Genomic DNA, 15,213 nt, shown 5'->3' with positions numbered 1-15,213 from the left:
TTATGAAAAAAGTCTCTTTCTGTAAGCATATATTCATCTTTTCTTAGTTTTTCTAAGCTCTTACCTCAAGGTTATTTCCCTCAAAGTGACAAGATCGTTGAAAATTTGTGAGCGTAAATGGAGAATTTATCATTGAGAATCAAGATGGTTTTCCTTCATTGCCGTGAGGTTGGTTGCAGCTCTTGAGCTGAGTGGTCTGATTGAGCTCTTGTTCCCGTAGCCTTGGTCCTCGTTGCTCAGGAACTGGAACAGTCTTGCTGTAACTCATCCTGGTTACATGGCTTTCCTGACATATGATGAAGTGAAAGCTCGGCTCCAGAAGTTCATTCACAAACCTGGCAGGTCAGTGCCGTGAAGCGAGCAGCTTTCTCCTTCTGAATTTTATTCTCTTGCAACCCCTGCCAGAGTAGAGGAAGCATGATCTTGAATTAGTTCCCCAGCGGCCACGTGTCCGTACTAGGATTGTGGTCTGTTTACCAGAGGAATTGACGGATTCAGATCTTAGGACTTGAAAATGCTCTCAGGCCACTTGAGCTTATGTGTTTCTTCCTTTTGCTCTGGAGTCATTGTAGAATCTGTTATTGATGGTCCTTTTGATTTTGGTCTCTGTCTTGCCTTCCCCCAAATAACAGTATGTAAAAGATCTGTTCATCTGTGTTCGCAGTTACATTTTCCGGCTCAGCTGTACTCGTCTGGGGCAGTGGGCTATTGGGTATGTCACTGCTGATGGGAACATTCTCCAGACAATCCCGCACAATAAACCTCTCTTTCAAGCCCTAATTGACGGCTTCAGGGAAGGCTTGTGAGTATCTACTGTTTGTCATCTGCCAGGATCTAGGAACTTAGGGGCTGTGAGACTTGACCATCAAGTTTTTATTTAAAAGGGCTCATAGGGGTTGGCAAACTGTGGCTCCCAGGCTAGCTGTTGTGGTACAGCCTGCACCTGAGATATCTTTTCCTTTTTCAAGGTTATTTAAAAACAAAACACCAAAGAAGAATACATGACACAGACTTGCATGGCTTACAGAGCCGAAAATAGTTACCGTCCGGTCATTTACTGAAAAAGTGATCAGCCTCTTAGTAAAAGATAGAGCCTGTGGCATTGTGGCCTAGAGAAAGAGCTGTCAGTGTTTGGGAATATCTTCTTGGAACTGTTCTGTTTTTGTTTTGTTTTTAGAGAGAGTACGAGCGGGGCAGGGAAGGGGACAGAGGGAGAGAGGAAGAATCTTAAGCAGGCTCCATGCTCAACGTGGAGCTTGATGTGCTTGATCCCTCAACTCTGGGATCATGACCTGAGCTGAAATCAAGAGTCAGATGCTCAACCTACTGAGCCACACAGGTGCCCCTGTATGTTTTTGGAAGTATTAGTAAGATATATATATTTGTACTTCTGCAAAATTGCCCTTTTATTTTTTAAAAAATTTTTAAGATGTTTTTATTATTGAGACAGAGAGTAACAGAGCATGAGTGGGGGAGGGGCAGAGAGAGAGGGAGACACAGAATCCAAAACAGGCTCCAGGCTCCGAGCTGTCAGCACAGAGCCCAACACGGGCCTCGAACCCACGAACCACGAGATCATGACCTGAGCCGAAGTCAGATGCTTAACCGCCTGAGCCATCCTAGCGCCCCAAAATTGCCCTTTTAGAATGAGAGAATTGCTAGATAACATTTGTCTGTATTAGTAGTAGTTATAAATTGGCTTTAGTAAAATCCCGAGGCTGGTTACTCTTTTTACAGCTATCTGTTTCCAGATGGACGGAATCAGAATCCTGACCTGACAGGCTTATGTGAACCAACTCCCCAAGACCACATCAAAGTGACCCAGGTGAATTTTGTTGTATGGCACAGCCATAGCTCTAGCGGCCAGCTTTTGTATGTGCTGTACAGAACTGACAGGAGTGTTGTGTTAAGTGGTTGGAACATTTACATTTATATATTTATACTATTTTTTAATGCTTATTTTTGAGAGAGACAGAGGGCAAGAGGGGGAGAGGCAGAGAGAGAGAGAGACACAGAATCCGAAGCAGCCTCCTGGCTCCAAGCTGTCAGCACAGGGCCCTGCATGGGGCTGGAACCCACGAACCTCAAGATCATGACCTGAGCAGAAGGCGGACACTTAACCGACTGAGCTGCCCAGGCGCCCCAGAACATTTACATTTTAAACCATTGACTAGATTAGTGAATTTATGTGTGTGTGGTTTCTCTAAAGAACTTAAAATAAGACTAAGACTGAGTGCTTTTTCCCCCCTTTTAATGAGAGACTCTTGACTGCTTTTGTACAAGCCAATTTTGTATAGAAAATAGCAGTCGTTTTAGTTTTTCTCTTGTTAGCATTTACAGTTATGATCATTTATTCATTCAACAAATATCTGAATAGGCTGAGTAATCTCTTGTATTTTTTTTAATCAAAGGAACAATATGAATTATACTGTGAGATGGGCTCCACATTCCAACTGTGTAAAATATGTGCTGAAAATGACAAGGATGTAAAAATCGAGCCGTGCGGACACCTCATGTGCACGTCCTGTCTCACGTCCTGGCAGGTATGGGTCCAGACCGTGCGTTTTCTCAGCTGTGTAATCACTCTGAAGAACTGGGGATTGTGTATCCTTTGCAGATAAAAAAAGATGGCCTGGTTTGTGGGGTAGGTTTTGAGTTTTTGATTTCTTTTTTCATCTCTAGGAAATGCAATTCCCAGCGGGCAGATCTTGTCAGTACTTTGAGACGTGTCTGTTACCATCTCCTGTTTTCTTCTGCAGGAATCAGAAGGCCAGGGCTGTCCTTTCTGCCGATGTGAAATTAAAGGTACTGAACCCATTGTGGTAGATCCGTTTGACCCTAGAGGAAGCGGCAGCCTGCTCAGGCAAGGAGCCGAAGGAGCTCCCTCCCCAAATTATGAGGATGACGACGACGAACGAGCTGATGATTCTCTCTTTATGATGAAGGAGTTGGCTGGGGCCAAGGTAAGACTGCACTTTAAGAGACTGTGGCAAACTCCATGGTGAGCTGTGCTCTAAAGCGGTAGAGCACCTGATGACATTGATCTACATGGGGTCAAAGTAGCTTATGTTTATTGAGTATGTATTATGCGAGAGATACCATGTTAAATACTTCTCTTATTTTAACTCCTACAGTCCTGTACTCGTATATACTCCAATAACGCAGAAGTAGATACTTTTCTTCTCATTAAGCAGATGAAGAAACCAGTGCATGGCAAGGTTAAGGAATTTGCTGGAAATCACACCGCTAGTGAGTTGAACCAGGGTCTGTGGCTAGACCTTCTGGATTTAAGGCCCACCCCCTGTGTCCTAGAATTGGCTTTACTCACATAGCTTGTTGGAGAGAATGGGGGGGCAGGTATAAAACAGTAGGGCCCAGGGGCGCCTGGGTAGCTCAGTTGGTTAAGTGTCCAACTTTGGCTCAGGTCATGATCTCACGGTTCGTGGGTTTGAGCCCTGCATCGGGCTCTGTGCTGACAGCTAGTTCAGAGTCTGGAGACTTTTGGATTCTGTGTCTCCCTCTCTCTATGACCCTCCCCTGCTCATGCTGTCTCTCTCTCAGAAATAAATAAAACATTAAACCAAAAAAAAATAAAAAAAAAATGAAACAGGACCCAGTTTTGCTGCTGTGCGGAGAATGGTCTTCTTGCCTTTGTTCCTGACTTCTTGGCATTGGAAGGTGAGATTGTGGAGAGAGAGGCACTGTTAGTAACCAAATAAATGACAACCACAGTGACCAGAGGGTGGATGGAGGTTCCATGTAGAAACTAAACAAACTGAGAGGATAATGACCAGGAAAGGATGGGATCCAATTCAGTAACATATGTGGATAGGGTAAAACGGATTTATTCACTAATTAGAAGTAAGGCAGTCCTTGAAGATTGTAGCCAATGTAGGGCAGACAGAAGCTTCTGATATGCTTTAGTTGTCTAGTTTAGAGTTACAAACTCACAGGCAGCTTTCTTTCATATCAGTACCTTACTGCCTGGCACATAGTAGGTGCTCAATATGTATTGAAAGAATGGATGTGCTCTCTTAAATGATTATATCCAGTGTGTCTCCTCTCTGTCCTCAGTGCCATCGCCTTATTTGAGGCTGTCTTCCTTTCTTCTCCCTGCTGCCGGAACCATTGGTCTACAGTGCACACTTGACCACTTCATTGCTCTGCCTCATACTCTTACCACAGACTTCTCATAACTTAAGGGGTTAAGCCATTCTCCTTTCAAGGCACTTTGGCCTTACAGTCCTTTCTGCTTTATGTTTTGTGGTCCGGCAAGGCCAAACCACTAAAATCTCTCCGTGCTTTTGTTGTGGTGGTTTCTGTGTAATTCAGCTGAGGTTTCATTTCCTAGGAAACCTTTCCAGACTGTTCCCTGCCTCTTCCACCCCCTAGTTCACATGTATTTACACGTACATCATTTCTAGGTCCTGCCGGGTGCCTCTGGGACACTGAATGTGTCTGTTGTAGAACTTACTTCCCTGTAATATTTTATAAATGTATTTCCTGGTATATTATAAATTCCTAGAAAGCAAGAGCCGTGTCTCATTTGTAATTTGCTACTCAAAATTGAGCACTTAGTAATTACTTTGAATGCTTGGGAATTGAAACTGCTTTCAAAACAGGATTGATATATCTATGCTGTATCAATAACAGATATTTGAGGGAATCTAGAGTGAGGTGTACCTTTTTGGTTTTTTGATGTGGACAGATTGTTTGAAGTCTTGGCCCTTATAACAGGCTCTTTGGTTCCATGTTAAGAGATTAATTCGACTTCTAAAGCCATGTTATGTTCTTACATAAATTTCTGTGTGTTTATTCATGAAAATTTCTTGGTAACTCCTGGAATACTAGGGAAGCTGAATAAAAAGATAAGGAGGTGAGCTTTCATGAATGCGTTTATTTAAAATTAAAATGACCCCTTCGTGAAATTTATTATAGAGAAATACTGTGGAGAAATAGGCATCACATTCATTGTTGATGTGGGTATAAATTAGCCCATCTTTCTGAAGGACAATTTGACATCTGTCAAAATGTGTAATGTTCAGAGTGTAAACTAGCAATTCCAGTATTTTAGCAGTTTATCCTGAGTGGGACGCCTGGATGGCTCAGCCGGGTGAATGTCCGACTCTTGATTTCTGCTCAGGTCGTTATCCCAGGGTCATGGGATCAAACCCCACCTCGGGCTCTTTGCTCAGTGTGGAGCCTGCCTAAGATTCTCTTTCTCTTTCCCACTGCGCCTTTCCCAGCTTGAAGAGGAGTACTCATTCTCTCAAATTAAAAAAAAAAAAAAAAAAAAAATCAGATAAACACATAAAGATGTGCATGTAGTTATTCTTACAGCATTATCTGTAATGATGAAAAATCAGAATGAACTCACATGTCCAGCAGTAAGAAATTATGATACATCCATGTGATTGTATTCTATGGCTGCCATACCAAATTACTACAAATTTGGCAGCCTAAAACAACACAAACATGTGGTTACGGTTTCATAGGCCAGAAGTGCAGCACGTGTGCAGTCAAGGTAAAATCAGGCTGTCGGCAGATCTGTAGTTCTTTCTGTAGGCTCTAGGGGAAGATGCATTTCCTTTCTCATTTGGATGTGGCAGAGTTTAGTTCATTGCCAGTTGTGGGATTGAGATTCCTGCATCCTTGCTGGTGTCAGCTCGGGCTCTCCCTATTCCAGCGGTCAGCCCCATTCTTCGGATCCTGGACTCCTTTCCTCCTCCTTCCCCCTTATCTCTTGGAGGTTCTCTGCTTTTAAGGACTCTTGGGATTAGATGAACCATCCTGATAGTCCAGGATAATTCCCCCATCTCAAGATCCACACCCTTATTCATATCAGCGGAGTTCTCCTTTTACCAGGGAAAGTAAGGTATCCAGAAAGTAAGTTTCTGCGTTGTGCATGAACATCTTAGGGCCGGGGACAGGGAATCCTCATTCTGGCTACCACAGTCCACATAATGGAATGTTCTACAGAAGGAGTTCAGTTTACATACACTTCAGTGGAAAGCTGTCTCCCATATATCTATGTATAATAGATTTTATTTATTTAAAAAAATTTTTTTAATGTTTTCTTTATTTCTGAGAGAGAGAGAGCGTGAGCAGGGGAGGGTCAGAGAGAGAGAGATACAGAATCTGAAACAGGCTCCAGGCTCTGAGCTGGCTGTCAGCACAGAACCTGATGCAGGGCTTGAACCCACAAACCGTGAGATCATGACCTGAGCCGAAGTTGGACGCTTAACCGACTGAGCCACCCAGGCGCCCCTATATATAGATTTTAAAGTTTATTTTGAGAGAGAAAGAATGTGAGCCTGGGGGGCCAGGGAGAGAGAGAGAACCCCGAGCAGGCTCTGTGCTGTTGTCACAGAGCCCCATGCACGGCTCCATCCCACAAACTGTGAGATCATGACCTGAGCTGAAACCGACCGAGCCACTCAGACGCCCCTAATGTATATTGTTAAAAAAAAAAAAATTGTATACTATAGTGTCACCTTATTTTTGTAAACAACAAAAAAATGGTTGTAAAAGATTCCTAATGTGATCTGTGTGAATGATTTTAAATTTACTCATTTAACTAAAAGTAATAAATATACACTGTAAATATTCAAATCGAGAAAAAACAGCTTCATGTGTTGTCACTTGGCTATTCTATGATTTATTTATAGTATTTCCTTTTTTAAAAAAGATTTCAAAGAATCTGTACACCCAACATGGAACTCAACCTCATGACCCTGCTTTTTTAAAGTTTGTTTATTTTTGGGAAAGTGTGTGAGCAGGTGAGGGGCAGAGAGAGAGGGAAAGAGAATCCCAGGCAGGCTCTGCGCTGTCAGTGTGGAGCCTAACTTGCTGGGGCTTGAACTCAGGACCAGTGAGACCATGACCTCAGTCACAGCAAGAGTTGGATGCTTAACTGACTGAGCCAACTAGGTGCCCCCAATTTATGTAGTCTCTTAATGAATATTTTGTATTATTTCGAGACTTATACGGACTGGTGTTCTTTTGCAAGTCTGTCTGTAGGATAAATTCCTAGCAGTGGAATTGCTGAATGAAAGTGAAGGTACATTTAGAGTCTTTGATGGAGGAAAAGATACAGTTAGGGGCGAGGCACAGGGGGATTTCACAGAGACGGCACTATTGCATTTCTTAGATGTACTACCTAGGTGTTTGTTATTCGCATTTGTATGAATAAAATATTTTATAAAATATTTTTTTCTATAGATACTAAAATTTATCCCCAGTCTTCTATTGTAAAATCACTCGCAACGGTCTAGGAGACTAGGAGGGTGCCTGTTGCGTCACGTGCCGGGTAGCTGCTGTTGAGGGTTTTTTGTTGCTCTTTTATTTCGGTTTATTTTTAATACAGTGAATCTACTTATTACAAAATCCAAATGATAAATGTGTATGGATTTTTTGGTAAGTGTAAAAGAATTGCTAGAAGGCTGGGAGAGCCTTGGCTCCCTGCCTCCACCGCCCTCCCTTCGGCTCCTCTGTGTGCCCTGCTCAGATTTGTTCGTTCTCGAACCCTTCAGACCATCTACTTGCACTCCTTTCTTTTGCCTTTTCAGTAGCAGCCTCTGATCACTTCAGGTGTTGTACAAAAGGAGTTATTATCTCCCTCCTTCCTACACTGTTTCTCTCTCCCTACTACATTTGAGTGGTTTTTGGCCAAATCACCAGTCGGTGTGTAAATGGTTTTGCTCCCTACTGCTCCAAGTAATACATACTACGATAGAATTGCTGCTGTGTTCGCATACGGCCTTCTGCTCTCCTTGGGATAATTGCTTTATTTTTATTTCCTTAGTTTTCCCCGTCACTGCCAAGTCTTAACCAAGCTGTCCAATATCCTCTCAATTCTCTAAATACAGTAGATAGTATATAATCTAGTGTAGGACCATATGGGAGTCCTTCACGTTCCAGCCCCAGCCTGGACTCTCTGGGGGTGCTGCGCCCCTGGCCCCTGGAGCCTTCCTCTCGCCCCATGAAACCTCCGTCCCTCCTTTCTGTGGAAGTGCCTGTGAAACGCGTTCCTTCTTTCTTGCTTTACTTTCTTGTTTGGATAGAGTATGTCCTCAAAAAGGTGAGAGGTAAAATTTTTGAGATGTTTGATATCTTACAGTATCTTTGTTCAACCTCTAGACGGACTGGTGACAGAATAGTAGGTTGAAAAAGACTCAGCTCTCAATTGTTATGGCTTCACTTTGCTTCTAGATTCTAGTTTGCTGTTTTGTGCTCCCTTTCCCTCTGTCCCAAGAAGCTTTTAGGTTATTTTCCTTATCCTTGATTCCTTGAAAATGTAAGGTTTGTTTATTTGCTTGCTTGTTGTGGGTTTTTTCCTTTATCGGACTAACTGTGCGGTGAGTAAACCTTTCCTGTGGATATTTGTGTCCGTTAGGTCACAGAAACATTCTTGTTTTATTTCTCTGATAATTTCTTCTCTGTGTTTTTCTCCTTTTCTGGGACTTTCTTATATGTTGACATAAAAGAAGATTGCAAAGGTCAGTTATGACAGTGAGCCATGAATTACAGAGTATGATTAGCTCAACCTCTGCACTTCAGGAATGAGAATGAGTGATAGATGGTGAGAGGGGTTAAAATAAGCTGGTTCAGTCGGTGCAATGAGTGACTCTTGGGGTTGTGAGTTCAAGCCCCATGTTGGGTATAGAGATCACTTAAAAATAAAGTCTTAAAAAAAAAAAAAGCAGAGAGGGCCTTTCAGATTGGGAAACAACTTGAACAAAGGCAAGGAGGTAGGAATTCCAGAGTTGAGATGCCTGGGGAAGTGAGAATTACTGTTGAATGGTTTTTTGAGCCACTGCGTATTTAAGGATGGCTAAGCTGGTAATGGTGAGCAAAAGGATTTGGCGAGATAAGAAACCAGAAGTTGGGAGAATTGCTAGAAGATGGTTTTAATAAATCGGGTGTGGGATTGGTGAGCAGAATGAAAAGGCACATAAAGATACGAGACTCTTTCATGGAAAAATCAGGACACTGTGACTGGCTAGAAACTGATGACAAAGTGAGAATTAGCCTGAGTTTCTTAACCCTTGAGGTGCCTGGCTGCTCCCACTGCATTGCTCATGCACCACTGACATGGAGTCTGTTTTCTTAGGCATGAGAAAAAGCAGGTAGCTGGTGATGAGGGCATTTTTTGCCCTCCTTTATCACCCAGCATTAATGACAGGACTAAGTATGTGAATGGTTGTTTTTCTGTCATTTTGCATAAGGGCTTGTCATACGTATTTGCCCATACTCCGTCTGTATTGCTTCCTGGAGCAGAATGCAGAGGCCAAGTAGCATTTTGTATGAATTCTGCCTCTTGATGGCTTACCTGGGAAAGTGTATCAGCTGTTCATCGCCCTGCTATCGGCACAGAAGTGGAGGAGGTTAGACATGTACGGCTTCGCCTAACTTGGCACCTCATTTTTTTTAAGAACACAGAGAAAATATTAATCACTTTAAATCACCAAACGGAAATAACTTATTCAGAAGGACTCTCAAGGTGTTTTTTAGCGACACTGTTGATTGTTTTCCTCTTAAAACATCTATGTTTTTTCTTCTTTGTATCCTAATAACCCGTGGAGAATCTCTCATCTTTGGTCTCTTTCACTGTCCTGTGCCTTAAATGTTTTTTTTCCCAGGTGGCTTGTTGAAAGGTTAACGTCTGCTCCTTTCTTCTCGTATGGGTTCGTGTTTGTCCCCTTGAAAAGATTTTTTTATTTCTCTGAAGGCGAGGATGTGGAAAAGTGTAGTATCTGTTTTCAGTTGTAAGCCGGGAAGCTTTCTGTAGCACAGCCATTTCCAGATCCTTGGCCTGTAACTTGCATCTTGGTGTTCCTGTGACTGCGAGTGCCCTCTTATGGTGACACAGAACTAACTCAGGAAGTCTGAGCCATTCGCAGCTCTAGTCAGTGGTCATATAGTACTCGCAGTCTGCAGCCTTTGGAGGAGTCGGGAGGTGCCACCCTCTCAAACAAGAATAACCTATTAGGAAATTTGATTTGTGTCAGGTGGAACGGCCTCCTTCTCCATTTTCAATGGCCCCGCAAGCCTCCCTTCCCCCGGTGCCACCGCGGCTTGACCTTCTGCAACAGCGGGTGTCTATTCCTTCAAGTGCTTCTGGGCTTGGAAGTGCTTCTAAGGTAAGACGTTATCCGTTTCTACGGTTTTCTGATTCTTTGTTGTGGATTAGTGGTGGTGGTTGTTGGGTGTTTTGTTGTTGTTGTAGATTAGTGGGTTTGATTTTGCTTTCCTCCTGCGTCCACAGGCAGCTTCTGGCTCCCTTCATAAGGACAAACCATTACCAATACCTCCGACGCTTCGAGATCTTCCACCACCGCCCCCTCCAGACCGGCCATATTCTGTTGGAGCAGAAACCCGGCCTCAGAGACGCCCCTTGCCTTGCACACCAGGCGACTGTCCGTCCAGGGACAAACTGCCCCCCGTTCCCTCTAGCCGCCTTGGGGAATCATGGCTGCCTCGGCCGATCCCCAAAGTACCAGTGGTTGCCCCAAACTCTAGTGACCCCTGGACAGGTAGGGAATTAACCAACCGGCACTCACTTCCATTTTCATTGCCCTCCCAAATGGAGCCCAGAACAGAAGGGCCTAGGCTTGGAAGCACATTCAGTGTGGATACCTCCATGGTGAGTGCTGCTTTTGGAATTATTTAGCCTTATTTAGCCTGTTAACAAATATTTGTGGATGGCATTGAACGGGTCACACTTTTGTATACGTTTTGTATAGGAGTCAGATAATAATCCCTACTCTCAGAAGTATATATACCTTCGAGAAGTATGTTAGTAGAGCAGATAAGGCATGTTTGTAAATACTGCAATATGTATGTGGATGCATGTGTGCATTTGTGTGTGTGTAGATATGGCTGGATTCATGTAGTGTAAATAGAAGACACTTCAGTTTTGGAGAAAGGAGAGGTTATTTCCAAATAGAGCAATCATCAGGGCTTTATGGAATGAATGGCATCTGAATTTGAAGTGTTCTTTCCCAAGTGGACAGTTTTAAGGTCAGAACCACGGAGATACAAATGCTTGAGGTGTGTTGTGGAATTAGAAGTAGATTAATATGAGTGGAGCAGAAGTTTTCTATATCGGGGTGGGGGAAAGGTGAAAGGGAGCATTAGTACTAGATTAGAGGACGTTGAACATCCCATCGAGGCCAAATGGATTGCTAAGAGAATAGATTGAAGAAAGGTTAGTGGTTCATTGAACAAGCATGAGCTAAGGGTCCCGGCCTGGGGGTGGGGAGGTGTGTTTGTCCTTTTGCTGGCTCGTTTATGTATGTTCTCGAACAAGAAATCTTACCTTACAAAGTTTACTTCTGCTGGAGTCAAGGCAAAATGAACTCGGTGAGCTAATGATGAAAGAGAGGATGTTGGGTGCTGCTGAGTGCTCTGGAGGAAAATAACACACAAAGGGGGGGAGGTGTGGGGACAGCTGGAGTTGGGGTGAGGGGTACGCGGAGGGATGGGGAGCCATTCTGAGCAAAGACCTGGAGCGATCTGTGCTGATTCTGAGGGAGACCGTCCAGGATGAAGGGGAAGCCAGTGAGTTTGGGAGAGTCTGTGAGGAATCACAAAGGGGCTCATGTAGCTGGTGCTTAAGTAAGCAAGAGGGAGAATGATCTAGTGCATGTTTCGTTGCCCTGCCTTCTCGGTGTACGTGAGCAGTGTTACTTCTTGCATGCTGTACAGATAGTTGAAGGTTAATTAGCAGTACAAGTAAACCGTAATGCTGTCTGTCTCCTTCAGACAAATAAAAAGAGAGGGAATGGTCTGTGAGTAGTGAAGTTGAGGAATGCTGTGGCCCTTAAATGAACCGCCTGTCTCTTGGTTGCAAGAGAAGGGGGAGGGTCACTTACATTTAAGTGGCATATGTGTGATAGGCAGTCTAATTTGCAAGAATAAATTAGGCTTGACTTTCTGGTGGCACCATTGTAGAAAGAGGTACAGATTTTTAAAGTTAGAAACGGTATTTGTGTAGACAGCCAGTTTCCTCAAACCTTCCAGAATTAAAACAAAACCCCACATCTCCTTGGCTCTTTTTAATCTTTTTTTTTTTTTTAACGTTTTTTTATTTATTTCTGAGAGAGAGACAGCGTGAGCAGGGGAGGGTCAGAGAGAGAGAGGGAGACACAGAATCTGAAACAGGCTCCAGGCTCTGAGCTCGCTGTCAGCACAGAGCCTGACGCGGGGCTCGAACCCAAGAACCATGAGATCATGACCTGAGCCGAAGTCGGACGCTTAACTGACTGAGCCACCCAGGTGCTCCACCTTGGCTCTGTTTAGATCTCTATCTTCCTAACCCTTAAACTTTCTTCAGAGCCTGAAAGAAACCCTTCTTTTGTTGATATGTAATAACCCGTAAGCATGACTTGAGAGTGCTATCTGTGTCTATATTACTGTTCTTGTTATTTTGAATAAGTTAAATAAATAAGAAGAGATACTGGGCTGTGTTAAGAAGGTTCTTTCTCACCACTTGTCTTTCCAGAATATGAATAACAGCCCACTAGCAGGTTCAGAGTGTGAGCACCCCAAAATCAAACCTTCTGCGTCTGCCAATGCCATTTATTCTCTGGCTGCCAGGTAAGTACTAAAGCTGTATCTCAAAAGATAAGGTTTTTTTTAACGTTTATTTGAGAGAGAGAGAGAGAGAGAGCACTAGAGGGGAAGGGGCAGTAGAGACGGAGACGCAGGATCCAAACTCTGAGCTGTCGGCACAGACAGAGCCTGATGGCGGGGCTCGAACTCATGAACAGTGAGATCATGACCTGAACTGAAGTTGGATGCTCGACTGACTGAGCCACCCAGGCTCCCCTAAAGCTGTATTTCACAGTGGAGTTGGTTCTGTTAAAACCGCTCAGTCATGGAATTTAGAAAACCCAGAGGAGTATAAAGAAAATTAAAGTTGATCTGTACTTGTATCCATTCAGAATTCTTATATTTTCTGTCTTGGGCTAATTTTTTTTCCTCTGTGTGTGTTCTCTGTCTTGCTGAGCTTAACAATTTTATTCATCTTCTCAAAGAAGCAGTTCTGGTTCTGTTGGCTTTTGTAAACAATTCTTAATTCGTAGAGTTTTAAATTTTAATTCTTAGGTGTCTGTTTTGTGTGTGTGTGGTAAAAAAAAAAAAAAACAAAAACAACCCCACATAACTGTACCATCTTACAAGCGTACAGTTCAGTGGTATTAAAAACATTCACTTCACACAACCATCCCTACCATCCATGCTCGTAAACTCTTCATTTCGTAAAGCGTAAACTCTGTGCCTATTAAACAGCAGCGCCTCATCCTTCCCTCCCCCAGCTCCTGGCAGCCACCGTCACACTTTATCTTTATGATTTTGATAACTGTACTGCCTTTAAGTGAAATCATGCAGTCTTTGTCTTCTTGTGATTTAATTCACTTATCATAATGTCCTCATTCATGTTGTAGAATAGTGCAGAATTTCCTTCCTCTTTAAGGCTGAATAATATTCCAGCTGTATGTAGTACGCCCACCCCCGCCCCGTGCCTTATCTGCAGGGGTTACGTTTCTTTTTTTTTTTTTTTTTTTTTAATTTTTTTTTTTTTTTTTTTTTTTTTTTTTTTTTTTTTTATTTTTTTTTTTTTTTTTTTTTTTTTTTTTTTCTAGGAGAGAGAGAGAGACAGTGTGAGCAGGGGAGGGTCAGAGAGAGAGGGAGACACAGACTCTGAAATTGGCTCCAGGCTCTGAGCTGGCAGTCAGCACAGAGCCCGACGCGGGGCTCGAACCCACAAACCGCGAGATCATGACCCAAGCGAAAGTCAGACGCTTAACCGACTAAGCCACCCAGGCGCCCCTGCAGGGGTTACGTTTCAAGACCCCCAATGAATGCCTGAAACCGAGGCTAGTACTGAAGCATGTCTGTGTTGTTTTTTCTATACATACATGCATGCACACATGCATACGTACATACATGAAGTGTAGTTTATAAATTAGGCAGAGTAAGAGATTAACACTCCTAAAGCAGCACAGTTAGAGCAGTGTGCCACGGTACAAGTCTGTGAATGTGGGGTCTCTCGAATACTGTACTGTACTCACCCTTCTTGGGATGATGTGAGATGGTAAAATGCCCATGTGATGAGATGAAGGGAGCTGAGCGATGTGGACACTGCAACAAAGTGTTAGGCCACTATTAACCTTCTGATGGTGCGTCAGGAGGAGGACTATCTGCCTCCAGACCACAATTGACCGTGGGAACGTAAAACCACAGAGATTGCAGATAAAGGGGGACTGCTGTGCCACAGCTTGCTTATCCGCTCGTCGGTGGATGGACGCTTGGATCGGTTCTGCGTTGCTGCTCTTTGCGAAGAGTACTGCTGTGGAGGCAAGTGAACCAACCAGGACTCTTCGGGGCCCTATTTCCAGTTCTTGTGACCCGGTACCCAGAACTAATATTCCCCGATCATAGGATAACTCTTTGTTTGATTTTTTTTTTTTTTTTTTTGAGACACCATCATACGGTTTCCCGCAGCAGCTATTGCACCATTTTCCATCCCCACCAGCAGTGCACAAGGATTCCAGTGTCTCTGCATTCTTGCTGACTCCTGTTACTTTGGGGGCTTTTTTTTTTTTTTTTTTAATAGTAGTCATCCTAATGGGTGTGAGGTGATTTCTTATACTTTTGATTTGCGTTTCCCTAATGATTAGTGATGTCGAGCATTTTGTGATGTGTTTATTGATCATTTACGTATCTTCTTTGGAAAAATGTTTATTTGAGGCATTTGCTCATTTTCAGTTTTTTTAAGTTGCCTTATTTTGAGAGAGAGAGAGAGCACAAGCTGGGGAGGGGCAGAGAGAGAGAGAGGGAATCCCAGGCTCTGCGCGCTGATAGCGCAAGGGCTCGAACCCATGAACATTGAGATCTCGACCCGAGCTGAAACCAAGTGAGCCACCCAGGCACCTGCTTGTTTTTTAATTGGATTGTTTGTTCTTTTGCCGTCGTCACATCAGGTTTTAGAAGTTCTCTGTATATCCCGGATGCTAATCTTGTATCAGATAATGATTTGCAAATAACTCCCTCCCATTCTGTGGGTTGCCATTTTATCGTGGATAGAATTTTTCGATGCATAAAAATTGTTAAAAATTTTTATGAGGTGGGGCATCCAGCTGCCTCACTTGGTGGAGCATGTGACTATTGACTTCAGGGTTGTAGGTTCAACCCGCACATTAGGTGTAG

At 43.3% G+C, this 15,213-nt stretch overlaps 1 protein-coding gene and 1 non-coding gene across 3 annotated transcripts in view; both read left to right on the top strand.

Annotated features, from left to right (window-relative positions):
• CBL (Cbl proto-oncogene) overlaps nt 1–15,213 on the top strand; it is an 82,517-nt gene that overhangs the window by 52,801 nt on the left and 14,503 nt on the right. For both annotated transcript variants that reach the window (XM_039229318.1, XM_039229319.1), the window contains 8 exons: nt 221–342; nt 665–802; nt 1,738–1,825; nt 2,412–2,543; nt 2,760–2,963; nt 10,011–10,142; nt 10,268–10,645; nt 12,506–12,600. In XM_039229318.1, the coding sequence (XP_039085249.1) occupies nt 221–342; nt 665–802; nt 1,738–1,825; nt 2,412–2,543; nt 2,760–2,963; nt 10,011–10,142; nt 10,268–10,645; nt 12,506–12,600 (1,289 nt within the window). The remainder of the gene's footprint in view (nt 1–220; nt 343–664; nt 803–1,737; nt 1,826–2,411; nt 2,544–2,759; nt 2,964–10,010; nt 10,143–10,267; nt 10,646–12,505; nt 12,601–15,213) is intronic.
• Nucleotides 11,644–11,772, top strand: LOC120230049. Its single transcript, XR_005527908.1, has one exon. It is a non-coding gene; the product is annotated as a small nucleolar RNA SNORA19 (small nucleolar RNA).

Source organism: Hyaena hyaena, unplaced genomic scaffold (assembly GCF_003009895.1).
Source record: "Hyaena hyaena isolate Hyena2069 unplaced genomic scaffold, ASM300989v1 scaffold_37, whole genome shotgun sequence".
Lineage (NCBI taxonomy): Eukaryota > Metazoa > Chordata > Mammalia > Carnivora > Hyaenidae > Hyaena > Hyaena hyaena.
This window is presented reverse-complemented; position numbering and strand designations above follow the sequence as displayed.